This window comes from Nycticebus coucang, chromosome 20 (genome assembly GCF_027406575.1).
Source record: "Nycticebus coucang isolate mNycCou1 chromosome 20, mNycCou1.pri, whole genome shotgun sequence".
In the NCBI taxonomy this organism is placed as follows: domain Eukaryota; kingdom Metazoa; phylum Chordata; class Mammalia; order Primates; family Lorisidae; genus Nycticebus; species Nycticebus coucang.
In genome coordinates this window covers 65224716-65249418 of record NC_069799.1, presented here as the reverse complement: position 1 = coordinate 65249418, position 24703 = coordinate 65224716, and the positions used below count along the sequence as shown (strand labels likewise).

The window sequence follows — 24703 nt, the reverse complement described above, 5'->3', positions numbered from 1 at the left end:
AACAACAAAAATAGCTGGGCGTTGTGGCAGGTGCCAGTAGTCCCAGCTACCTGGGAGGCTGAGGCAAGATAATCGCCTAAACCCAGGAGTTGGAGGTTGCTATGAGCTGTGTGACTCCAGGGCACTCTACCAAGGGCGATAAAGTGAGACTCTGTCTCTACAAAAAACAAAACAAAAAAACCCCACTACCGTAAAAAAACCCAGAAGCATCCTAAAATGTCCATAAATTTTAGGGAGGGAGGAGAATCCCTTGAGCCCAGGAGTTGGAGGATGCTGTGAGCTGTGATGTCATAGCACTCTACTCAGGGCGACAGCTCGAGGCTCTGTCTTCAAAAAAAAAAAAAAATTCCACCAAAAATATTGCAAGAGGATGTGTCGTGTGATCCTATATAGAGTATTTTTCTGATTTCTTTCTTGTTGTTGTTTTGAGACAGAGCCTCAAGCTGTCACCCTGGGGAGAGTGCCGTGGCATCACAGCTCATAGCAACCTCCAACTCCTGGGTGTAAGCGGTTCTCAGCCTCAGCCTCCCGAGTAGCTTAGACTATAGGCGCCTGCCACAACGCCCGGCTATTTTTTGGTTGTAGTTGTCATTTTTGTTTGGCAGGCCCAGGCTGGATTCAAACCTGCCAGCTCAGGTGTATGTGGCTGGAGCCTTTGCCGTTTGAGCTACAGGCGTTGGGCTATATCTGATATCTATTTGTATTATTTTTCTTTTTCTTTTTTTTTTTTTTGAGACAGAGTCTCACTTTGTTACCCACGGTAGAGTGCTGTGACATCACAGCTCACAGCAACCTCAAACTCACGGGCTCAAGCAATTCTCTTGCCTGAGCCTCCCAAGTAGATGGGACTACAGGTGCCCACCACAACGCCCAGCAATTTTTTAGAGACGAGGTCTTGCTCTGGCTCAGGCTGGTCTTGAACCTGTGAGCTCAGGCAATCCACCTGCCTCGGCCTCCCAGAGTGCTGGGATTATAGGTGTGAGCCAGTGCCCGGCATGTTTGAATTATTTTTCATTATGAGCAAGTATTACTTTTAGAATAAAGACTCAATAAAAATTATCCTGCAAGGTTTAGTGGTCCTGATTGCTGTATCTATCTATATTTACATATATACATATATAAGTTCTAAATATACATATCTATAAAAATAGTCCTAACATAAGGCAAACCATTGCTACAAAGTGTAAAGCAACAACAGAGGACGAGGAATTACTTCTGAGTGTGAATCTGGAAGATGTTGATGCTTTGCTGGGCTTGAATGAGCAGAGAACACACCAAGAGCTAATTTTATTTTATTTTTTTGAGATAGAGACTCAACCTGTCGCCCTGGAGAGAGTGCCGAGGCGTCATAGCTCACAGCAACCTCTAACTTTGGCTCAAGCGATCCTCTTGCCTCAGTTTTTCTATTTTTAGTAGAGACGGGCTCTCGCTTTTTGTTCAGTTGTGAACACAGGAGCTCAAGCAATCCAGCCGCCTTGGCCTCCCAGAGTGCTGGGATTACAAACCTGAGCCACTGCGCCCCTGCCCCAAGCTCTAATCGCTAATGGCCTCTTTCTCTGTAGTCTTTGAGGTCAGCTGACATTCATTGTTTGCTACTTGCCAGAGACAGCGCTAAGTGGCTCAGAAGCAGAGTCTTATTTTATTTATTTATTTATTTTTTGTAGAGACAGAATCTCACCTTATTGCCCTCGGTAGAGTGCCGTGGCGTCACACAGCTCGCAGCAACCTCCAACTCCTGGGCTTAGGCGATTCTCTTGCCTCAACCTCCCGAGTAGCTGGGACTACAGGCACCCGCCACAACGCCCGGCTATTTTTTGGTTGTTGTTGTTGTTGCAGTTTGGCTGGGGCGTGTTTGAACCCACCACCCTCAGCATATGGGGCTGGCGCCCTACCCAGTGAGCCACAGGTGCCATCCAGCAGAGTCTTATTTAAAGCTCCCAGCAACTCTGTAAAGGAAGAGTTAGGTCAGGGTCCCCCAGCTAGAGGCAGGTCTGCTGGCCACAGGCCATACAGTCACCAGGGGGACTCCTGCACCCCAAATAACTTTTTTGAGCGTGTGCTGCGTCCTGGACACTGTGTCATGACCCTTTGCTGTTTACCTGGGAAGCCCCTGTTTTGGTGACATCTAACTTTCCGCCTACTCTGTCCCTCTCTGCACTATGGTGGAGAAGTGGAGGACATGGAGCCTCACGGACGTGGACCATGCAGCTCTTAGGCGGCTGCTCCCGGCGCCTCAGGCTCTCAGGACCAAGGCAGCCCACATGCAGCCCTCTCGCCCTCTGGGTGGGGGTGGGGCGGAAACAGATAACAAAAAACCAATAGTGGCAACCTGAGTATCATCAGCCAGCCATTAAAAACAAAGTTCAGGGCAGTGCCTGTGGCTCAATGGAGTAGGGCGCCGGCCCCATATGCTGGAGGTGGTGGGTTCAAACCCAGCTCCAGCTCAAAACTGCAAAAACTGCAAAAAAAAACCCCATCAAAGTTCACACAGTTTTTACGATTTGCTTGTAATATAATGTAAGGGACAGACCACACGTACAGCATCATCTCAACTGTATGTACTTAGACTTAGACATAAAAGGGAACTCACTCTGGCCTGCCATCTGCTGGTGAGTCCCAGAAACGCCCCAGGTAAAGTTAAATTCAGAGCCCGGGAGGCTGAGGTGGGTGGATTGCCTGAGCACACAGAATCGAGACCAGCCTGAGCAAGAGTGAGATCCTGCCTCTAAAAATAGCCGGGTGTTGTGGAGGGCACCTATAGTCCAGATACTCCAGAGGCTGAAGCAAAAGAATCGCTTGAGCCCAGGAGTTTGAGGTTGCTGTGAGCTATGACGCCCTGGCACGTGACTGAAACAAACAAATTCAGAGCCTGATCCTCCTCTTCCCAACCACTTGTGTGCCCACTGCAACATTCTCTCTCGTTTCTTTAGCCTGGGTTTTCCCATTTCTTTCTAGCTGGTAATTATTTTTCAATTTTGTCCTGTAAATACTTTCTTTTTTTTTTTGGTTTTTGGCCAGGGCTAGGTTTGAACCCACCACCTCCGGCATATGGGACCAGCGCCCTACTCCTTGAGCCACAGGCGCTGCCCAATACTTTCTTGTATAATTCTTTCGGTAACATATAACAGGTCTTATTTTCAAGAGACTGCAGTTTCTGACCTCTTTGCCTGCCTGTGCAGTGACTTCTGCCCTGACGGAGCTCACGCACAACCACAGAGCAGGTGCGCTGTTGGTTGGGGTCAGCTGACGCCTTTTGAGGAAGCGGGTCTCAGTGGAGGCCTCAGAAACCCTGCTGAAGGCAAGAGAATCACCTAAACCCAGGAGTTGGAGGTTGCTGTGAGCTGTGATTTTACAGCACTCTACTGAGGACAATAAAGTGAGACTCTGTCTCTAAAAAAAAAAAAAAGAAAGAAACCCTGTTGGGAGGCACCTGTGGCTCAGTCGGTAGGGCGCCGGCCCCATATACCGAGGGTGGCGGGTTCAAACCTGGCCCCGGCTGAACTGCAAACCAAAAAATAGCCAGGCGTTGTGGTGGGCGCCTGTAGTCCCAGCTACTTGGGAGGCTGAGGCAAGAGAATCATTTAAGCCCAGGAGTTGGAGGTTGCTGTGAGCTGTGTGAGGCCACGGCACTCTACCGAGGGTGATAAAGTGAGACTCTGTCTCTATAAAAAAAAAAAAAGAAAAAAAAAGAAAGAAACCCTGTTGAGAGCACAGTGCGTGCTTTGGAGGGGAGACATGCTGGACCTCTGGTCAGTCAGCGCTGTCAGATTGGTGAGGGCCTCCGTCAGCTGTGACTGTTCAGGGGAGCAGATTTGAGGGGACGCGAGGGTAGGAGGAGGCCGCTGCTATTGTGGCCTATGGTGACAACGTGAGGGCAGGAGCTGTGGCAGAGACAGAGTGTAAGAGGTGAGTGCCACTCTCCACAGGGCCTCTCACGGGGTGGGGGGGGCGCAGTCGTGAGTGACCCCCAGGCTGCCCATGGTGGTCAGGTGAACTGTGGTGCCACAACTAGGGGAAGAACACGAGCCTGCGTGTGAGTGGGTCACGGGAAGGCTGGGCTCTGCGTAAACGGTGTGAGACAGGTGGGGGACGGCCATGCAGAAGTGCACAGCCGGCAGTGGGAGGAAGGTGGGCAAGGAGGTGTCTGAGCAGTGCTGAAGTCAGGGTGCAGCTGAAACCAGAGGATGGCTGAGAGTTTCAGGAGCAAACACAGACTAGGGAAGGGTGAGCTCGAGACAGAAGCTGGGGCAGGCTCTAGCAGAGGAGGACGTGGAGAGAGAGGAAAAGTCAGAAAGAAAACCCCACAGTGCATTGGCACAGATGCTGTGAGTCCAGAGGCAGAAGTGACGGATGAAGGAACTGAAATGATCAGTAATGTGATGGCTTCATCTGGCAAGGAGGAAGTCACTGGCAACCTGACTGACTGGTCTGCACAGGGTGGCCGAGAAGCCAGGTGCAGGCGGGGAGTGGTGACTGTGGGCTGAGGGCATCACACGGACTCTTCTCAGGGGTGTGTTGAGAAGTGGAGTAGTGGGCAGCGCCTGTGGCTCAGTGAGTAGGGCGCCGGCCCCATATGCCGAGGGTGGCGGGTTCAAACCTCAGCCCCGGCCAAACTGCAACAAAAAAATAGCCGGGTGTTGTGGCGGGCGCCTGTAGTCTCAGCTGCTCGGGAGGCTGAGGCAAGAGAATCGCCTAAGCCCAAGAGTTAGAGGTTGCTGTGAGCCATGTGACGCCACGGCACTCTACCGAGGGCGGTACAGTGACACTCTGTCTCTACAAAAAAAAAAAAAGAGAAGTGGAGTAGCGACTACAAGGGCTGCAGGGTGCCAGGACAGAGATGGCCCAGGTAAGGTGACCAGCACAGTGTCCAGCACCACAGCATCACAAGACGACCCAGGTAAGGTGCTGAGCAGTGTCCAGCACCAGAACATGAGATGGCCCATGTGGGGTGCCCCGGTAAGGTGTCCAGCACCAGGACATCACGAGGTGGCCCAGGTAATGTACCCAGCACAGTGTCCAGCACCAGGACATCACGAGGTGGCCCAGGTAATGTACCCAGCACAGTGTCCAGCACCAGTGAGTGTTCAGTGGTCAAAAATTTTACTATCCTCCATTCATTCACCAGATATTATTTTATTTTTTGAGATAGTCTTATTTTTATTTTTTTTTTTTTGTAGAGACAGAGTCTCACTGTACCGCCCTCGGGTAGAGTACCGTGGCGTCACACGGCTCACAGCAGCAACCTCCAACTCCTGGGCTTAAGCGATTCTCTTGCCTCAGCCTCCCAAGCAGCTGGGACTACAGGCGCCCGCCACAACGCCCGGCTATTTTTTGGTTGCAGTTTGGCCGGGGCCGGGTTCGAACCCGCCAACCTCGGTATATGGGGCCGGCGCCCTCCTCACTGAGCCACAGGCGCCGCCCGAGATACAGTCTTATTTTGTCACCCTCGGTAGAGTGCTGTGGCATCACAACTCACAACAACCTCAAACTTTTGGGCAATTTTCTTTTTTTTTTCTTTTAAATTTTTTTTTGTAGAGACACAGTCTCACTTTATGGCCCTTGGTAGAGTGCCGTGGCATCACACAGTTCACAGCAACCTCCAACTCCTGGGCTTAAGCGATTCTCTTGCCTCAGCCTCCCGAGTAGCTGGGACTATAGGCGCCCGCCACAACGCCCAGCTATTTTTTGGTTGCAGTTCAGCCGGGGCCGGGTCTGAACCCGCCACCCTCGGTATATGGGGCCAGAGCCTTACCAACTGAGCCACAGGCGCCGCCCTTGGGCAATTTTCTTACCTCAGCCTCCAGAGCTGGGGCTACAGGCGCCCACCACAACTTCTGGCTATTTTTAGAGATGGGGTCCCGTTCTTGCTCACGTTAGTCTCAAACCTGTGAGCTCAGGCAACCCATCCGCCTTGGCCTCTCCGAGTGCTAGAATTATAGGCATGAGCCGCCATGCGGGGCCTTAGATAATCTTTTTTTTTTTTTTTTTGAGACAGAGCCTCAAGCTGTCAACCTGGGTAGAATGCTGTGGTGTCACAGCTCACAGAAACCTCCAACTCCTGGGCTTAAGTGATTCTCTTGCCTCAGCCTCCCAAGTAGCTGGGACTACAGGCGCCTGCCACAACACCAAGCTATTTTTTGGTTGTAGTTGTCCTTGTTGTTTGGCGGGCCTGGGCTGGATTTGAACCCCCCAGCTCTGGTGTATGTGGCTGGCGCCTTAGCCACTTGAGCTACAGGCGCTGAGACATCCTAGATAATCATTTTAAAACTTTAACTCTGTGCCAGGGATTGTTCTAGGCCCTGCAGGTATTATTATAATTGAACAAGGGAGACAAAAATTCCTGCCCAAGGAGCTTGCATACCAAGTGGGAGAAAGACAATAGACAAAAGAAAATAACTCAAACTGTATGGTACATGCAGTCCCCCAGTAACAAATGTCTGACTTATGTATCCGTTCCAACTCACATACAGATTCAACTTCAGAAAGTATCTTGTTCGTAACAAGGGACTGCCTGTGTATCTGCTAGTGGTAAATGCTAGGGAGAAAAAATAAACTAAGGAAAGAAGATATCAAATGTTGAAGATAAGAATGAAATTTTAGGCTCTGTGCCTGTAGCACAGTGGTTACAGCACCAGCCACGTACATTGAGGTTGGCGTGTTTGAAACTGGCCTGGGCCAGTTAAACGACAACTGCAACAAAAAATAGCTGGGCATTGTGGTGGGTGCCTATAGTCCCAGCTACTTGGGAGGCTGAGGCAAGAGAATTGCTTAAGCCCAAGAGTTTGAGGTTGCTATGAGCTGTGATGCCATGGCACTCTACCCAGGGTGACAGCTTGAGACTCTGTCTCAAAAAAAAAAAAAAACAACAAAAAAAATTAGGGGGGCACCTGTAGCTCAGTGGATAGGGCTCCGGCTACATACACCCTGGCTGGCTGGTTCGAACTCAGCCTGAGCCAGCTAAACAACAATGACAACTGCAACAACAAAAAAAATAGCTGGGTGTTGTGGTGGGCGCCTATAGTCCCAGCTACTTGGGAGGCCGAGGCAAGAGAATCGCTTAAGCCCAAGAGTTTGAGGTTGCTGTGAGTTGTGATGCTACAGCACCCTACTGAGGGTGGCATAGAGAGACTGTCCAAAGGAAAAAAAAAATCAAATTTTAGAGAAAGAGGCCTGGGCAGGCCTCAGTAAGATGACTTTCAGGTGAAGACCAAAGAAGTAGGAAAATAGCTATAATCAGGAATGATGGAAAAATATTATTATATCACTATCATTAGCATTCTTAATGGATTATTTTTCCAGAAATTTATTATTGCTGTTCTCTTTGTCACAACTAAGGTTGTTACTAAAATCACTGCCAATTCTGGATGTTGAGTAGTTTCAGCAGCAGCGTCTAGTAGCCAAAGGTTTACATTCCAAAGGTGCATGGGATCTGCAACTCCAGGGAACCAAAGTGTAACTGGATGTGCCATAGTCCTTGTCTGGCTTGTATGGGCAGAAACTGCCTTATGTGTGTGGCACAGGGAACAGGTCATCCCAGGCTGATCTCCAGGCCCCACTGGCACATATGGAATATCCACACAACAGCGTCATCTTTAGACCCAAAGCGCATCTCTGTGCAAAGGTATCTCTGGAGCAACAGGAAAGCGGTGACCATGTCTCACTGCAGACGGAGAGAGCATCGATGGTGTTTCTACCACATCTATTTGGAGTTCAGGGAGAGAAATCAGCCAACGCCATCTGGGAATTACCAGAGGAACTGGAAACTCTTGCTCTTTACCAAGCTGAACATAGACATTGAGAGTAAGGTGGGTGTGTAATAAGGACGTGCTGGGTCACGATGAATAAGAAGGTTCAATCTTGCTTGTGATGCATACAATTTTTCAAAAGACAGATTTGGATTAATGATAACTCATAGCAGTTCAGAAAAAATGATCAAAAAAGAAAGAAAAGGAAAAAGCCAGAAAAAAATAGTCCACGAGCAGGAAGACTCATGTTATTCACTGATCTGTTTTAAGAGGCTACAGTATTTTTAGAACTTACCGTGGTGACGGCTTTATTCCTTAATAGAGGCTTTGGTGGGTGGATGGGACGGGACAGGAACTGTAACCTGTATGTTTTATGAACAAAACTTAATTCTTCAACTCAGGCGGACAGAAAAGTTTTGAAAATACCTTAGTTACATTTTGCAGGTGTATTTATTACTGGAAGTGGGCCAATACTGAACTAATCTATTGAAACAAACAAACAAAACTTCAAGATTAAAACTTCAAAGTTTAGGCAGGGTGAGGTGGCTCACGACTGTAATCCTAGCTCTCTGGGAGGTGGAGGTGGTGAATTGCTTGACCTCAGGAGTTCAAGACCAGCCTGAGCAAGAGCCAGATCTTGTCTCTACTAAAAATACATGTGGCGACCACATAAATGATCACGCGAGACACATATTGACAGTATGAGCTGCAAGAGGTGAGGCTAACCATAGGTGCAGGACAGCCCCGAGCACTTCTCACAGAGTCCTTTTATTGAGAAGAAACATAATGGGCAGAAAGATTACTAAGAAAAGACAGGCAGGGGCTGCATGCCCAGGGACCATGTGCTTTAGAGACAACGTGCTCAAGAAAATGATCTCATATGAGTGAACAAAAGGTGGTAAAAAGTTATGTACTCAAGGAAATGATTTCCAAAAAGACTACATGCAGGCTCAGCACCTGTGGCTCAAGCGGCTAAGGTGCCAGCCACATACACCTGAGCTGGCGGGTTTGAATCTAGCCCAGGCCCACCAAACAATGACGGCTGCAACCAAAAAAAAAATAGCTGGGTGTTGTGGCGGGCTCCTGTAGTCTCAGCTACTTGGGAGGTGGAGGCAAGAGAATTGCTTAAGCCCAGGAGTTGGAGGTTGTTGTGAGCTGTGATGCCATAGCACTCTACCCAGGGTGACAGCTTGAGACTCTGTCTCAAAAAAAAAAAAAAAAAGACTACATGTGATTTTCTCCCACTAATCCTTCAAGGAACTGTCATAAAATGCTTGATGTTAATATCAGCCTTACTACTGTAGGACTGATCTTTGCTCCTCTGGGATTACTGAGTTACTTGGTGGCTTGTCTTCCAAGTCACAAGAGATTTGAAGGCTTCCTAGGAAAATGTCTTGTTCTCAGGAATTCCTCAGATGAGTTCTGAAATTGGTGACTGTTATAGCAGGCATAACGTTCAATCCTCTATTATTTTTAGAAAAAAAAGAATTCCCTTGGGCGGTGCCTGTGGCTCAAGGAGTAGGGCGCCAGTCCCATATGCCGGAGGCGGCGGGTTCAAACCTAGCCCCGGCCAAAAACCAAAAAAAAAAAAAAAAAAAAAGAATTCCCCAAAAAACTAGCTAGGCATGGTGGTTACATGCCTATAGTCCCAAGCTACTCAGGAGACGGAGACAAGAGGATTGCTGGAGCCCAAGAATTTAAGGTTGCTATGAGCTATGAGATGCCATAACACACTACCCAGGGCAACAGAGTGAGACTCTGTCTAAGGTAAAAAAAAAAAAAGCTCAAACTAGAAATTTACGTTACATTTTAAATATTATCACTGCCTTTCCATATGCTAATTATTACAAGATATTTCAGGTATTTGTAAAAGTTATATAGAGCACATCATATTCATGCACCTCCTCTAAGGATTCCAGAGACTGATTTCATACACATCTAATTCTACTTTAAGGGTACAAAAAGTGAAATTTGGACTATGGGAAGATTATGACTGTGTTCAGGGTTCCATAGTTTGCCATCAGGCTCTAGGAACCCAACCTCCTGAGCCTTGGGAAATCTTCACCAGGAGGAGGAGATGGAAAAGTGGCTACCGACTGGTTTCACCGAATCCGTGAGTGACTGAAGAAGCAGGATAGAAATTACCATGCACCTTATTGCCTCCTTAGAAACATCCATAGGTCACTGCCTTCTAGGCAGAGCTGCTCTCGCTGTGAGCTCCTGAGCCAGGGTGCCTGTCACGTCTTCGGAATCCTTCAGCCCCAACTGCAGGAGAAACTGGGCACAGGCCACGTGCTGACCTGCACAGGCCAGATGCAGGGCTGAGGGTGACAAAAACCACACAGACTCAGACTGCATGACCCCTGGAGCAATGCTGACCCTGGGAGTCAACTGTGCCCCATAGAAACATTGATTCTTTCAATTATACAGATTTTATGCTGTCATCATCCATCCCTATGACTTTGCTTATATTGGGTCAACATATTTTTCTTTTTAACCAGATTGCATTGAAAATAGTATTGTATTAAAGATAATACCAGTTAGGGAAGATTTAAAAAATTTGTCTAAAGCCACAGAGAAAGTTAATGAGAAACAGGAGGCGTCCCCCTGGTATGCACTTTTTTTTTTCTTTTTTGAGACAGAGTCTCACTATGTCACCTTCGGTAGAGTGTTGTGGCGTCATAGCCCACAGCAACCTCAAACTCTTGGGCTTAAGTGATTGTCTTACCTCAGCCTCCCAAGCAGCCGGGACCACAGGTGCCCACCACCAATGCCCGGCCACCTTTCTGTTGCAGTTGTCATTGTTGCCGGGACCACAGGTGCCCACCACCAATGCCCGGCCACCTTTCTGCTGCAGTTGTCATTGTTGCCCCAGCAGGCCCGGGCTGGGATCGAACGGCTAGCCCCAGCGTATGTGGCTGGCACCCTACCCACCGAGCTACTGGCGCCGCCATTGTACGCACTTTTGACTACTATAGAAACATATTTTAAGGGGTACAGAAAACGTTTTCAAAGTTTTGTTAAATCCACTTTATAAGTAAAAGATCACCATGAATAAGAATGATGGGGCCTGGGCATGGTGGCTCATGCCCGTAATCCTAGCACTCTGGGAGGCTGAGGCAGGTAAATTGCTTGAGCTCAGGAGTTTGAGGTTAGCCTGAGCAAGAGTGAGACCCCGTCTCTACTAAAATTAGAAAAAAACTAGCCAGGTGGTATGGTGGGTGCCTGTGTGGGTGCTGCTGAGGCAAGAGAATCATGTAAGCCTAAGAGTTTGAGGTTGCTGTGAACTGTGATGACACAGCACTCTACCCAGGGTGACACTGTGTCTCAAAGAAAAATAAAAAAGAATGATGTGACAAAAAGAAAAACTGTTGACCAGTTCTCCTATTCCAGGTGCAGAAATTAGTGCTCAGAGTCTGAGAGCATCACGGTTCTGCTGTCTACCAGTAGTGGCTGTGTCCCTTCCTGGGCTGGGTGGCTGCCTTTCCACCCTCAGAGTGAGCAGTTATTTACCTGTGAGTCTTTGAAACATGTTCAAGGTCCCAGCAAAGCCTTGTAAGATGGCTAAACCTCCTTAATTTGAGGGTTTATTCTGAAGTCCAAATCTAAAGAATTAGCTCTGAGAATATTATTTCAAGCACTAGATTTAAACAATTATAGTGCATTTAGTTTCTAAATATACCCCAAAGACAGATGACCTGTGAAAAATCTGTATAATAGGCTTGGCACCTGTGGCTCAAGCGGCTAAGGAGGCAGCCACATACACCTGAGCTGGCGGGTTCGAATCTTGCCCGGGCCCGCCAAACAACAATGATGGCTGCAACCAAAAAAAATAGCCGGGCGTTGTGGCAGTTGCCTATAGTTCCAGCTACTTGGGAGGTGGAGGCAGGAGAATGGCTTGAGCCCAGGAGTTGGAGGTTGCTGTGAGCTGTGATGCCACAGCACTCTACCCAGGGTGACAGCTTGAGGCTCTGTCTCAAAAAAAAAAAAAAAAAAAATCTGTATAATACCTGGATTGCAAGTGTCATAATGGACTAGATAGAAAGTGCTTTTATGACACATTCCTTGTTCTAGTTTAAAGTAACAACAACAGTAACTGTGACAGTGGTAGTCAACATCACTGTCATGGGAGGAACAATAGTTCCATGGCTTTGAGAATGGAGGAAAAGTTGCTGAACTATTAGAAGAATAACATTAAAACCAATGTTTTAAATACTAAAGTACATGTTTTGGTTGCATTCAATTTACTAATTATTTTCATTTATTTATTTATATATTTTTTGGAGACAGAGTCTCACTTTGTTGTCCTCAATATTAGTGTTGTGGCGTCACAGCTCACAGCAACCTCAAACTCTTGGGTTTAAGCAATTCTCTTGTCTCAGCCTCCCAAGTAGCTGGGACTACAGGTGGCTGTGACAATGCCCGGCAATTTTTAGAGACAAGGTCTCTCTTTGGCTCAGCCTGGTCTCAAACCTGTGAGCTCAAGCAATCCACCTGCCTCAGCCTCCCAGAATGCTAGGATTATAAGTATGAGCCACTGTGCCGGCCAATTTACTAATTATTTTCAAAACGTATGTAAAAGTTAAGTCATACCTGATCGATTTCTTTCATCTTTAGAGCTGATGTCAGCACCCAGGGATAAGAGAGTCTGAACTGTGCTTGTATGTCCTTCCTGAGTGTTGAAATAAACTCAATATCACTGTGATGAAAAAAAAGCAAACCCTTCAACACAAACTCTAATGCATATTAGGTACATTTTCTAAAATAGTCAACTGCTGGGTAGCGCCTGTGGCTCAAAGGGGTAGGGCGCCAGCCCCATATGCTAGAGGTGGTGGGTTGAAACCCAGCCCTGGCCAGGAACTCCAAAAAAAAAAACTAAATAAATAAAAAGTCAACTAAATATTAAAGGAAAATATTTTTGAAAAAAAAGTTAAAAAAAAGTCAATTGCTAATACTGAATTTTCGTATCTCAAGGAAGATTCATTAAATTCTAGTATAAGTCGGGCGGTGCCTGTGGCTCAGTCGGTAAGGCGCCGGCCCCATATACCGAGGGTGGCAGGTTCAAACCCGGCCCCGGCCAAACTGCAACCAAAAAATAGCCGGGCGTTGTGGCGGGCGCCTGTAGTCCCAGCTGCGCGGGAGGCTGAGGCAAGAGAACCGCTTAGGCCCAGGAGTTGGAGGTTGCTGTGAGCTGGGTGAGGCCACGGCACTCTACCCAAGGGCCATAAAGTGAGACTCTGTCTCTACCAAAAAAAAAAAAAAAAAAAAAAAAAAATTCTAGTATAAGTCACTCAATAAAATTTCTGGTGACATTTAATGATAGAATATAGGTGATCGACTCTGTGGATTAAATTACTGACACGATGCATTTGGGTTTCCATTAGTGTGAGCACTGCAGATCTTGTGATTTATACAGGATCCACAAAAAGTGCAAAAATCTTCAGGACAAAGGTAAACTAGAAGTGCTCATAACTGCTCAATAAAAGTTAAAGATAAAAAGCAAAAGGCTCTTGGCATTGAAAATGTCTACTTTTCTAGTGAAAAATTTTTACTTATCTTCAATATTTTATACATCAGAGAGCCAGTTAAAAGGATCTTTTTTGTTTGTTTGTTTTTAGAGACAGTTTCATTTTATCACTCGGTAGAGTGCTGTGGCGTCACAGCTCACAGCAATCTCCAACTTTTGGGCTCAGGTGATTCTCCTGCCTCAGCCTCTGGAGTAGCTGGGACTACAGGTGCCCACTACAATACCTGGCTATTTTTTTGTTGGTTTGGCCGGGGCTGGGTTTGAAACCACCATCCTTGGTATATGGGGCTGGTGCCCTACCCACTAAGCTACAGGCTCTGCTCCATTTAAAAGGATCTTAACTTCTTGGCTGGGTGCAGTGGCTCATGCCTGTAATCCTAGCACTCTGGGAGACCCAGGTGGGTGGATTGCTTGAGCTTATGAGTTTGAGACCAGCCTGAGCAAAACTGAGACTCCCGTCTCTACTAAAAATAGAAAATACTGAGGCAAGAAGATCACTTGAGCCCAAGAGTTGGAGGCTGCTGTGAGTTATGATGCCATGGTACTCTACCCAGGGCAACTGACTCAAAAAAAAAGATACTAACTTCTGAAATCCAAAATAAAAGAGAGCTAGGAATTTCATACAATAGATATCTATGGCTTCAAAGAACATTACTCCTGAATACAAAAAAATAGGGAGAGAGGAGACGTGAAGCCCAGGCTGGCACTGTATGGAGTAAAAGGCTTTTTTTGGGTTTTGCCTAGAAACAAAATAAAGTCAGGTTTCTATTTAAAGGGATAAAGGGCTTCAGAATCATGAATATTTCAGGAGTACATCATGGGCAATTTCTTCCATAGAAATGGATCCAGCAAAAGCAGGACTGTGGAGCTGCCATCACGGAGCCGGGCGTGCCTGGGAAGCGGGGATGCTGTGCTGAGAGGAAGCAAACCTTAGCAGCACACAGCAGCGCCGTGAGGCGGGTTGATGCTGCTCTCACATCCACATCAATGCCAAGTTCAGAGACCAAGAACTGGATGGCTTCATCCTGCCCAGTGACTGCTGCCCTGTGCAAGGCCTGGGCACCGAGGCTGTCCTCAGCTGACAGGTAAGCCTAGCGGACAGAGGAGAGGGGACAAAGATGAGAAGGAGAGAAGTCTGGGTCTGGGCACCTGCTGATATTTAAGCAAAACTTGGAAGATATGTAGCTTTTGTCCATTGTCAAAAAACCTCCTAACCGTATTAACCTGGATGGAAGTGGAAGACATTATTCTTAGTAAAGCATCACAAGAATGGAGAAGCATGAATCCTATGTACTCAATCTTGATATGAGGACAATTAATGACAATTAAGGTTATGGGGGGGGAAGCAGAAAGAGGGATGGAGGGAGGGGGGTGGGGCCTTAGTGTGTGTCACACTTTATGGGGGCAAGACACGATTGCAAGAGGTACTTTACCTAACAATTATAATCAGTGTAACTGGCTTATTGTACCCTCAATGAATCCCCAACAATAAAAAAAAAAAAAAAAACCTCCTAACCAAAAAATGGTTAAGATTTAATGTTCCGGGCCAGGCATGGTGGCTCACACCTGTAATCCTGGCACCCTGGGAGGCCAAGGCTGGTGGATTGCTTGAGCCCAGGAGTTCAACAGCAGCCTGAGCAAGAGTGAGATCCCGTCTCTGCTAAAAATAGGAAAACAAGCTGGGTATTGTAGCGGGCATCTGTAGTCCTAGCTACTTAGGAGGCTGAGGTAACAGGATTGTGTAGGCCCAGGAGTTTGAGGTTGCTGTGAGCTATAACGACACCATAGCATTTTACCCAGGGTGACAGAGTGAGACTCTGTCTCAAAAACAAAAAAACAAAACAACCCCCCCCAAAAAAAACCCCCAACAATAAAAAGATTCAGTGCCCCAGGGTATAGTGCCAAAAGTAGTTGGCAGAGACAGTTTGTCCTTACTACTACCAAATGGCTACTATTTATTGAACATTTACTTTGCTAACTGCTTTATGTGGATTATTTAATCTTTGTGGGAACGTTCTAAAGAAATTAAATTTGTCTCCATTTTACAGATTGGGAGACGAATGTTAAAGAGGTCACAGGGGAAGGATGGCCTTGAATCCACAGTATAAATAACAATGTATTCTACTTATGCTAAGCTCTAAAATTTGTGGGAAAAGCCAAAAAGAATCAAACAAAACCATTTTATACCTCGTGTTTTTCAAGGAGCAGCCTGGCGACGTCGACGTGACCACATTGAATTGCGTCCATAAAGGGGGTGATGCCACAATTGTCTTTGCAGTCAGGTTCATATCGGCACCTGGAGCCAAACCCCCCACGTAAAAGAGCTGAGCAATTCACTGCTTCAAACCCAGGAGACAGGTGACACCTGATCACCTGCAGGTAGACTGTGTGCCAGGGCAGCGTGGAGTGCTCTGCACAGAGCTTCCTTCCCTGGCAAACCTGCTGCTGCTTTTTTTTTTTGAGATAAAGCCTCAAGCTGTCACCCTGGGTAGAGTGCCATGGCATCACAGCTCACAGTAACCTCCAGCTCCTGGGCTCAAGCGATTCTCCTGCTTCTGCCTCCCAAGTAGCTGGGACTATAGGCGCCTGCCACCATGCCCAGGTATTTTTTGGTTGCAGTTGTCATTGTTGTTTGGTGGGCCTGGGCTGGATTCGAACCTGCCAGCTCTGGTGTATGTGGCTGGTACCTTAGCTGCTTGAGCTACAGGTGCCGAGCCTCTTCCTTCACTCTTAAGACACTCTGAGTGGCACTAGCCCTGCCACCCAGGTGCTAGACACCTGAAAGACATCCTGACTTCTCCTTCTCCTCGAACCTCTTTATTTCTTGTGTGAGGATTATTCACCAGGCCCTTTGGAATCTTCTCCTTAAACCTTTCCAACTTTCCCCTGCCTCTCCCCAGTTCAGCCATTAGTATTTCTCTCCTATTCCATGCAGCACCCTCCAGCCAATCCACCCTTTATTCTACAACTACAGGATTGAGGATCTTTGAAAACTACAAATTTCTTATGATCCTTCTTCTGCTTAAAACCCTTCAATGGTTCTTTCTCCCCACCCAAAGGTTTTTTTTTTAGAAATAGCGTCTTGTTATGATGCCCAGGTTGGGTTGGCCTGGAACTCCTGGGCTCAAGTGATCCTTCCACCTTGGTCTCCCAGGTAGCTGGAACTATAGGTGTGTGGATTATTGTTTAGTGTCTTTCTTTTTTTTTTTAAATATGGACCGCTTCACGAATTTGCGTGTCATCCTTGCGCAGGGGTCATGCTAATCTTCTCTGTATCGTTCCAATTTCAGTATATGTGCTGCCGAAGCGAGCACGTTTAGTGTCTTTCTTAACAGTGTGTCTGAGCTCTTTACATAGCATTGATATTAACTCGATTATCATAATTATGTGTTAATAACTGACATAATTATCAAATATTTTCCCCAATTTGCTGTATTGTGCTTACCTCTTAAGAAGCACCTTTACTGCTTCTAAATGGCCATGCATTGCTAGAAGAGAGTAGAGAATGAGAGCTTTTAGTGCGCATATAAAATGTTTCTTTCTTATGGATTCTGCTCTTCCTTCATTCTTTTTTTGTAGAGACAGGCTTACTTTATCACCCTCAATAGAGTGCTGTACTATCACAGCTCACAGCAACCTACAACTCCTGCGCTTAGGTGATTCTCTTGCCTCAGCCTCCCCAGTACCTGGGACCACAGGCGCCCGTCACAATGCCCAGCTATTTTTTTTGTTGCAGTTTGGCTGGGGCCGGGTTTGAACCTGCCACCCTTGGTATATGGTGCTGGCACCCTACCCACTGAGCCAGAGGCACCGCCCTTCTCTCTCTTTTTTAGTTATGACTTACAAGGAGTAATTCTTCTTACTATTATTTTGAGACAAGAGTCTCACTCTGTTGGTCCAAGCTAGAGTACCATGGTATCATCATAACACACAGCAATCTCTTAACTTCTGGGCTTGAGCAATCCTCTTGCCTCAGCCTCCCAAGTAGCTGGGACTCCAGGAGTCATCACAATGCCCGGCTAGTTTTTTGTTTTATTTTATTATTTAATTTATTTATTTGAGACAGAGTCTCGTTTTTGCACCTGGGTAGAGTACTGTGGCATCATAACTCACAGCAACCTCAAACTCTTGGGTTCAGGCAATTCTCCTGTCTCAGCCTCCCAAGTAGCTGGGACTACAGGTGCCTGCCACTATGTTTGACCCATTTTTCTATTTTTAGTAGAGATAGGGTCTCGCTCTCACTCAGGCTGGTCTTGAAGTTCTGAGCTCAAGCAATCCACCTGCCTCGGCCTCCAAGAGTACTAGGCTTAGAGGCTTGAGCCACCATGCCTGCCTACCATCATTATTTTGCCAATGAGATAGACTGATTTTCTTGCCTAAGGAACTTTGTAAGGAATAAATCAGCTTACCAGCTAAGTAACTAAGGAGGACAAGACAGACAGACATGAAAAGTGAACTGATACCAGAAGAGCATGGTAGCCAAGTTACGTTAGCTTTACAAACTAACTATATGAGCTGGGCGAGGTAGCTCACACCTGTAATCCCAGCACTCTGGGAAGCCAAGGCAGGTGGATCCTCTGAGCTCAGGAGTTCAAGACCAGAGTGAGATCCTATCTCTAAAAACAGCTGGATGTTATAGCAGGAGCCTGTAGTTCTAGCTACTTGGGAGGCTGAGGCAAGAGAATCACTTGAGCCCAAGAGTTTGAGGTTACTGTGAGCTATGATGCCATGGTACTCTACCAAGGGTGACAAAGTGAGAGTCTGTCTCGGAAAAAAAAAAAGAAACTAACTGTATGACAAAAGGCCCCAAGATGCTCTAATTTCCTGCTCTCTATTTTCCAAAATTCTGTTTGCTGGGAGTGACTTGCATATGATGAGTTTCTGGCAGTGTGGGTAAAGCAGGCCACACACATCCCTGCATGCCTGCAAGCTGTAAGCTGTACCTGCGGTGTGCAGAGGGGTTCTTCTAATTTTGCTCTCCGTCTTCCAGGCATCTGGGCAAACAGTGAGTAAATACTGGAGGATCAGAGGGTCACCTTCTCGACTGGCAATGTGGAAACTGTTCCAGCCATCTTTGTTCTTTAGGAGCGGATTGGCACCATGTCTCACAAGGTCCTGGATCACCTCGAGATTCTTCCTTGTGCAGGCCATCATCAGAGGAGTCCTAAGGCCAACCAGGATGAGCTGTCAGATGCAAGCAGCTGGGACATGAAAAGTGAGGGCCAGGTCTTCTGAAAATGCATATCCTTGGCACGGACAGAAAACCTATAGGGCTCAGGGGTCTGGGAGGCAGCAGCTTTGGCAGTTTCTCTGCCTGCTGTGAGGACCCTGGGAGAAATAACAAGGGGAAAACAATTGTGATGAATGTGCACCTCCAGGAAGGCAGTTCTTGGGAGGTCAAGCCAAGTATGCGCTAGGTCATGGATAGCAGTGAACTGGATACCCAGGTCCATACCCTGACCAAGTAGGGAGGATGTCTGAGTATGCTCCTGAAGCTTAAGAGGTTCACGTCTAAGAAACCCCACATAGTAAGCACTACAATAAAACACAATGCCCTGGCATGGTGGGTTACGCCTATAATCTCAGCACTTAGGAGGCTGAGGCAGGAGGATTACTTGAGGTCAGGAAAAGGAGACCAGCCTGGGCAATATAGCAAGACCCCACCCCTAAAACAAAAAAAAAAGTTAGCTAGTTGTGTTGGTGCATACCCATGGTCCCAGCTACTTGGGAGGCTGAGGCAGGAGAATTGCCTGAGCTTGGGAGTTTGAGGTTGAAGTGAGCTCCCATTCACTACTGACTCCAGCCTGGGCAATACATTAAGACCCTGTCTTTAGAAAAAGTGAAATTAAAATAAAAAAAATGTCAATCTAAAAAACAAAATGTAACTAGTCCCTGTGATGGTGCGGTAAAGCATCTTTATTGTGGTGGTGATGGCTACTCAAGGGTGCTTAGGTGACAAAATCGTACAGTGCTCTACACACACAAATGCATGTGTAACTGATGAAATCTTAATAAGGACACCCATTGTAGCAATGTCAATTAAAATAATACAATTGGTGAAGTAGTAATTTAGCTAGAAATCTCCAGGATAGATAGAGTACACACAATCCATTGTTTGATTATATTCTACATTGGTCCCTGACTTTTTTTTTTTTTAATTTTCTCATATATACGCATTCATTAGGCTTCCACTTTTTGCCTTCACAAAATTAAGTGTTTTTTTTTTTTTTTTTTTTGAGACAGAGTCTCAAGCTGTCGCCCATGGTAGAGTGCAGTGGCATCACAGCTCACAGCAACCTCAAACTCTTGGGCTTAAGTGATTCTCTTGCCTCAGCCTCCCAATCAGCTGGGACTACAGGTGCTCTCCACAATGCCCGGCTATTTTTTGCTTGCAGTTGTCATTGCTGCTTAGCAGACCCAGGTCTGGGTTCCAACCCATCACCGTAGGTGTATGTGGCTGTCGCCCTGCTGACTGGTCCCTGCCTTAAAAAGGGAAGTGACTGCCTGCACCTGTTAACACACAAGGGCAGAAAGAAAGTACAGTGCAGGTCATCTGCACCTCAGGGGAAGGTAGAGGTAGGACCACCTGCCACGGAGCAGGCCTTGCAGGGGGAGAACTAGGAGCAGAGAAAACTCCATGGTGTCAAAGGGGACGTACACAGTACACGGAAATGCCCACGAATCTGCATGTAGTGGGGAGATGAGGTGTCTTGCTGGACCCCACAACCTACCAGTCGGCCTTCTTCAGGCAGTCCACAGCCGCTCCTCGACCTAGCAGGTAGAGCACGCAGTCTCGATGGCCCATGGAGGCAGCCTCGTGCAGAGGCCGCTTGTAGTCTCGGTTGGTGGCTTCAATGTCCATGCCCCAGGCCTCGGTCAGATAGACCAGGATGTCCCGGCGGCCGTGGCGGGCGGCGTAGTGCAGGAGGGTGTCCCCGACTATCTCCGGGCAGCCCCCGGCCGCCCGCAGCTCGTTCTGCAGGGCGCACAGCCGGCCCTCCTGCACCAGCTTGCAGAGGCGCCGCGGGTTCCCTGGCGGGGCCATCCCCACGGCGGGCGGGCAGCGCCGCTCGCAGGTAGAAGGGACACAGACTTCAGGCTGGGAGAGGCCGAGGGTAGGTCCGGCTTCCGCTTCCTGCGCGTGACCCTCAGGGGACTGGGCAGTCGGGGACCAGGGCGCTGCAGAAGCGCGTTCCGGGCAGTCTCGGCGGACAGCTCCGAGTGAGAGGGCGTGTCTAATTTCGGGAGCTACCCCCGTACCGGTGTGGTCTGGGGCTGTAAACAACAGGGTGGGATGGCTGCTCGACATCGCCCAGCTCGCGCCCCGCGTCCCACCGGGGAAGGGACCCCGGGTCCGCGACCGCCCAGTGCCCGCTCCCCTCCCCTGGCCCGAGGCCGCCCCAGGTACGCCTTCCTCACACAGTCCCTTCTCACAGGGTTGGCCGCCGCCTTCCCTACGCAGTCCCTTCTCACAGGGTTGCCCGCCGCCCCTCCCCGCCTCTTGACCTCTGCAGCCCCGCGGGCACCGGGGGAGCTCCGAGGAACTCTGGGAAAGTTTTCCCTCACCGCCTTGGCTTAGCGGAAGCACGGGTGGGGCGTGGCTCGATGGAAGTGGCCGCACCCCCTCTTGTAATGCATTTCTATTGGTCATAGGGGACGTCTGTCAGCACGTCCCTCCGGTTGTGCATTCCGATTGGCTGTGGCATCCGTTCGTCCACCCGTTCCGGCTGCGGGCACTTCCCGGGCCTACAGTGGGGCGGAGCTCGCGGAGGAAGTCGGCGGCCGTGTCGGGCTGGCGGTCCGGGCAAGGCGGAGCTAGCTGCCGGGGGACGCTGGGCTGGGCGGCCGGCGGCGGCGCTGGCCCGACGACGGTGGAGGCGGTGGAGGCGGTGGAGGCGGCGGCGGCGGGGCCCGGGTGCGGAGCGCAGTAGTGCGGAAGGCCGCAGACGTGGCAGGCAGCGCGGGCGGGGCGCCGCCGCGTGGGAAACTCAGCCTTCTGGGGGTCCTGCTCTGGGGTCCCGGCGCGGGGCTGGGCCGCGGGGGCCGAGCGTGACGGTGGGGGCCCGGCCGGTCGCGGGCAGGCAGAGGGTGTGGGCAGGCCGGTGCCCGCCGAGTTCGAGCCGGGCGCGGCCCCGCGCTGCTCCCCAAGATCCAGGACGAGTCGCTTGTCTTTTCTCCGGGGCTGCAGGAGACGCACAGTGGACGCGGCCTCCGCGGAGGCTGAGCCGGGCTTTCCTGTCCGCTCTCGTGTTTGACCTTGGGCGAGTCATTTTATGCTGCCCTCTGCCCCCCTTTCATTTGCAGCCTTCCTCCGTCTTACCTGAACATAAGGGGACCAAGGAGGTGTGGGAAGGCCTGGAACTTTTGGAGGGTATCTGAGACCCTAGCAAGTTGGGGGAAGCAGTTAGGGTAGATGTGGGCTCCTTACCCGACCTTGCTAGGTGTTAGTCACTTAAACTCTTGGTGTCTTACTATTCTTTAAGGGTGAAGTGGGAGTCGCTATTGTTTGCCAGGTCTAAAAGCAATTACCCTTTATATCTTATATTGTACTCTGGGGTTTACAGAGCACTTTAATCCACACACCCTCTAAGACAGCATTCTGCTTTTACAGGTGGGGACATTGAGGCCTAATGAAGTTGGTGATTTTCCCGTGGAAGTATGGGGAAAGTCTTCTGCAGGGAAGGATGGTAGCATCTATTGACTGTCTGCTAGTGCCTGACACTGTGCAGAAGCTGAGATAGAATAAAAAAAGACCTGTGGTGTGAGCCCATGAAAATTAGCCCACTTTATTAGTGAGCAGGTTCAGTTTGATTAAGGTAACTTGTAAGGATTGTCATTGGAAACAGAACTAGGTCCACGTATCAGCTTTGCTAGCATTGTTTGCCATTGTCTTTTGTCATTCAAAAAAAAAGAAAGGACAGCATAAAAGTGCTTTGAAATGGACAAAAGTTCCGAGCGTGGGGAGTAGTGTTTGAATGGGTACAAACTGGAAGTTGAGGCATCTGGTAGGTTCAAACTCTTTGCTCTTCTCTCCACTCTCCCCCAACCGGGTTCCAGATGACAGCTTATTTTGTGTTACATCTGTAGTTTTCCCTCTTCATTTAAACATAATTGGGACGTGTGGATTACAATAGGATGGGATTTTTGAATCCAGGATAATTGGCTGCTTAATTGATGTTCTTTTTTTTATCTTGAGACAGAGTCTCACTTTGTTACCCTCAGTAGAGTGCTGTGGTGTCACGGCTCACAGCAACCTCAAACTCTTGAGTTCAAGTGATCCTCTTGCTTCAACCTCGGAAGTAGCTGGGACTATAGGTTCCTGCCACAATGCCCGGCTATTTTTTTTTTTTTTGTAGAGACAGAGTCTCACTGTACTGCCCTCGGGTAGAGTGCCGTGGCGTCACACGGCTCACAGCAACCTCTAACTCTTGGGCTTACGCGATTCTCTTGCCTCAGCCTCCCGAGCAGCTGGGACTACAGGCACCCGCCACAGCGCCCGGCTATTTTTTGGTTGCAGTTTGGCCGGGGCCGGGTTTGAACCCGCCACCCTCGGTATGGGGCCGGCGCCCTCCTCACTGAGCCACAGGCGCCGCTTTTTTAGAGATGGGGTTCTTGCTCTTGCTCAGGCTGGTCTCGAACTTGTGAGCTCAGGCAGTCCACCTGTCTCAGCCTCCCAGAGTGCTGGGTTACAGGCGTGAGCCCTGTGCCAGGCCTTAATTGATGTTCTAAATCCAATTCTACCTCTTTTGTCTTCTTTAAGTACTTATTTTGGATAACTAGGTAATGTATATGGATCTGTTCCCCAGTCCTGTGGTTTTTCTGGAGGAAAAGCACAGTGTACAACAGTGGGAGCTACACAGTAAGCTGACAGGTAGAGCTGTTTCTGGGGTCTCGTGTTTTCCTGGTCCGGTTGCCTGTTGGTTTTGTGCAGAGTTTTGTTGGAGTTTGTGGTGTGGCCTTTTATGAGCTTCCCATGTAGTTGTCACTGACATTGTGATTTGCTACCTGGTTGTGTTTCCTTTTTCTCATTATTTTATGGTTATGGGGGATTCAGTCATACTCATCTATACATTGATCATTTGGCGTGTTTTGCGAATTGTGTGTGTAGACACGAAACTACTGGTGTGAGAATTCTAATTTCAGATCCCTTGACATCATCTTTTGTTTATCCCATCCCTCTATCCTTCCCAGGCTGATTTTATTTAGAAACTGAATTTGGATTCTGTCTTTGCTCTTCTGCGTATGAAATTACCTCCTCCCAGAAATTTATCACCTAATCATCTCAAATTTCATCTCTTCAGCTGATATCCTGGTACCTTTTGAAGAACAGTCTCATATTTCAGAGTACCTCCTGGAGCTTAACTTGGTGTTCCACAGGTAACTGAAAATCAAAACAAAAAATTAATTTCCAGGCTTGGTGCCATAGCTTAGTGGTTAGGGCGCGGGCCACGTACATTGGTCTGGCAGGTTCAAACCCAGTCTGCTGAACAACAATGACAACTACAACAAAAAAATAGCTGGGTGTTGTGGCTGGGGCCTGTAGTCCCACCTACTTGGGAGACTGAGGCAAGAGAATCACTTAAGCCCAAGAGTTTGAGGTTGCTGTGAGCTATGACGCTACAGCACTCTACCGAGGGCAACATAGTGAGACTGTCTCAAAAAAAAAAAAAAAAAACAAAATTAATTTCCAAACTGAAACTTTAGGCTGACCCCTCATTCCAGAAAAAAGTGATTAAAACAAAACCACTTTCTCCTTTACTCCTTGCCATGGGTAATGACGTCAGCATCTCTCTGAATGTTCTGCTAGAAATGTCAGCTATCCTTACCACTCTGTCTCTTCTTTCTCTTCCACTCCTTTCAAAACCCTTCTTGGGACTCAGTACCTGTAGCTCAGTGGTTTCGGTGCCAGCCACATACACTGGGGCTGTGGGTTTGAGCCCAGCCCAGGCCTGCTAAACAATGACAACTACAATAAAAAAAAAAAAAAAAATAGCCAGGCATTGTGGCAGGTGTCTGTAGTCTCTTGCCTTGGGAGGCTGAGGCAAGAGAATTGCTTAAGCCCAAGAGTTTGAGGTTGCTGTGAGCTGTGACATTACAGCACTCTACTGAGGGTGACATAATGAGAGTCTGTCTAAAAATAAAAAAAAAAAGCTCTTCTGGATATCCACCTGCTCTCTCTGCCCGGTCTCTGCTGCTCTGGGGTCTTGGCCAGCTCTCTCCTAGGTAGAGGCTTTCTGATTTGTTTTCCTGACAATCTCCTTGTCTGTTTATCCTCCAGCATACCTCCAGAGTCACTGTTTTAGTGCACATTTGATTACATAATGATGCTGCTTAAAAACTGGGTAATTCCCAGAACTGTCTGCACAGTCAAGTCCAGTTTTTTTTCTTTTCTTGACTAGGATTCAAAATGCCCGATTTTGTTTAAGGGCCT

General features: G+C 48.2%; 2 protein-coding genes and 1 non-coding gene across 13 annotated transcripts in view; 1 reads left to right on the top strand and 2 right to left on the bottom strand.

Moving 5' to 3' along the window:
* Positions 1-8805: 8805 nt before the first annotated feature.
* On the bottom strand, positions 8806-20821 carry ANKRD16 (ankyrin repeat domain 16). 9 transcript variants are annotated; one of them, XM_053572225.1, is made up of 8 exons: positions 20692-20821; positions 20004-20547; positions 18216-18436; positions 16718-16760; positions 15460-15568; positions 14202-14363; positions 12339-12417; positions 8806-10066 (listed from the first exon to the last, which is right to left on the bottom strand). In XM_053572225.1, exons 2-8 carry the CDS (start codon positions 20315-20317, stop codon positions 9927-9929), a joined length of 1068 nt encoding a protein of 355 aa, XP_053428200.1. In that variant the 5' UTR covers positions 20318-20547; positions 20692-20821; the 3' UTR covers positions 8806-9926. The 9 variants fall into 9 exon arrangements, 5 of the variants coding, with proteins under 5 accessions (XP_053428200.1, XP_053428198.1, XP_053428201.1 ...); XM_053572223.1 differs by having other exon boundaries at positions 20707-20817; XM_053572226.1 differs by having other exon boundaries at positions 20731-20771.
* LOC128573286 (U6 spliceosomal RNA) lies at positions 16480-16586 on the bottom strand. Its single transcript, XR_008376428.1, has one exon. It is a non-coding gene; the product is annotated as a U6 spliceosomal RNA (small nuclear RNA).
* Positions 20552-24703, top strand: part of FBH1 (F-box DNA helicase 1) — a 48556-nt gene continuing 44404 nt past the window's right edge. Inside the window, exon 1 of one of the 3 annotated variants that reach the window (XM_053572220.1) lies at positions 20552-20676. The gene's annotated coding sequence lies outside the window, so the exon portion shown is untranslated. Of the gene's footprint in view, positions 20677-21156; positions 21188-24703 lie in introns of those variants that run through there. The other 2 variants (XM_053572219.1, XM_053572215.1) reach the window with 2 other exon arrangements.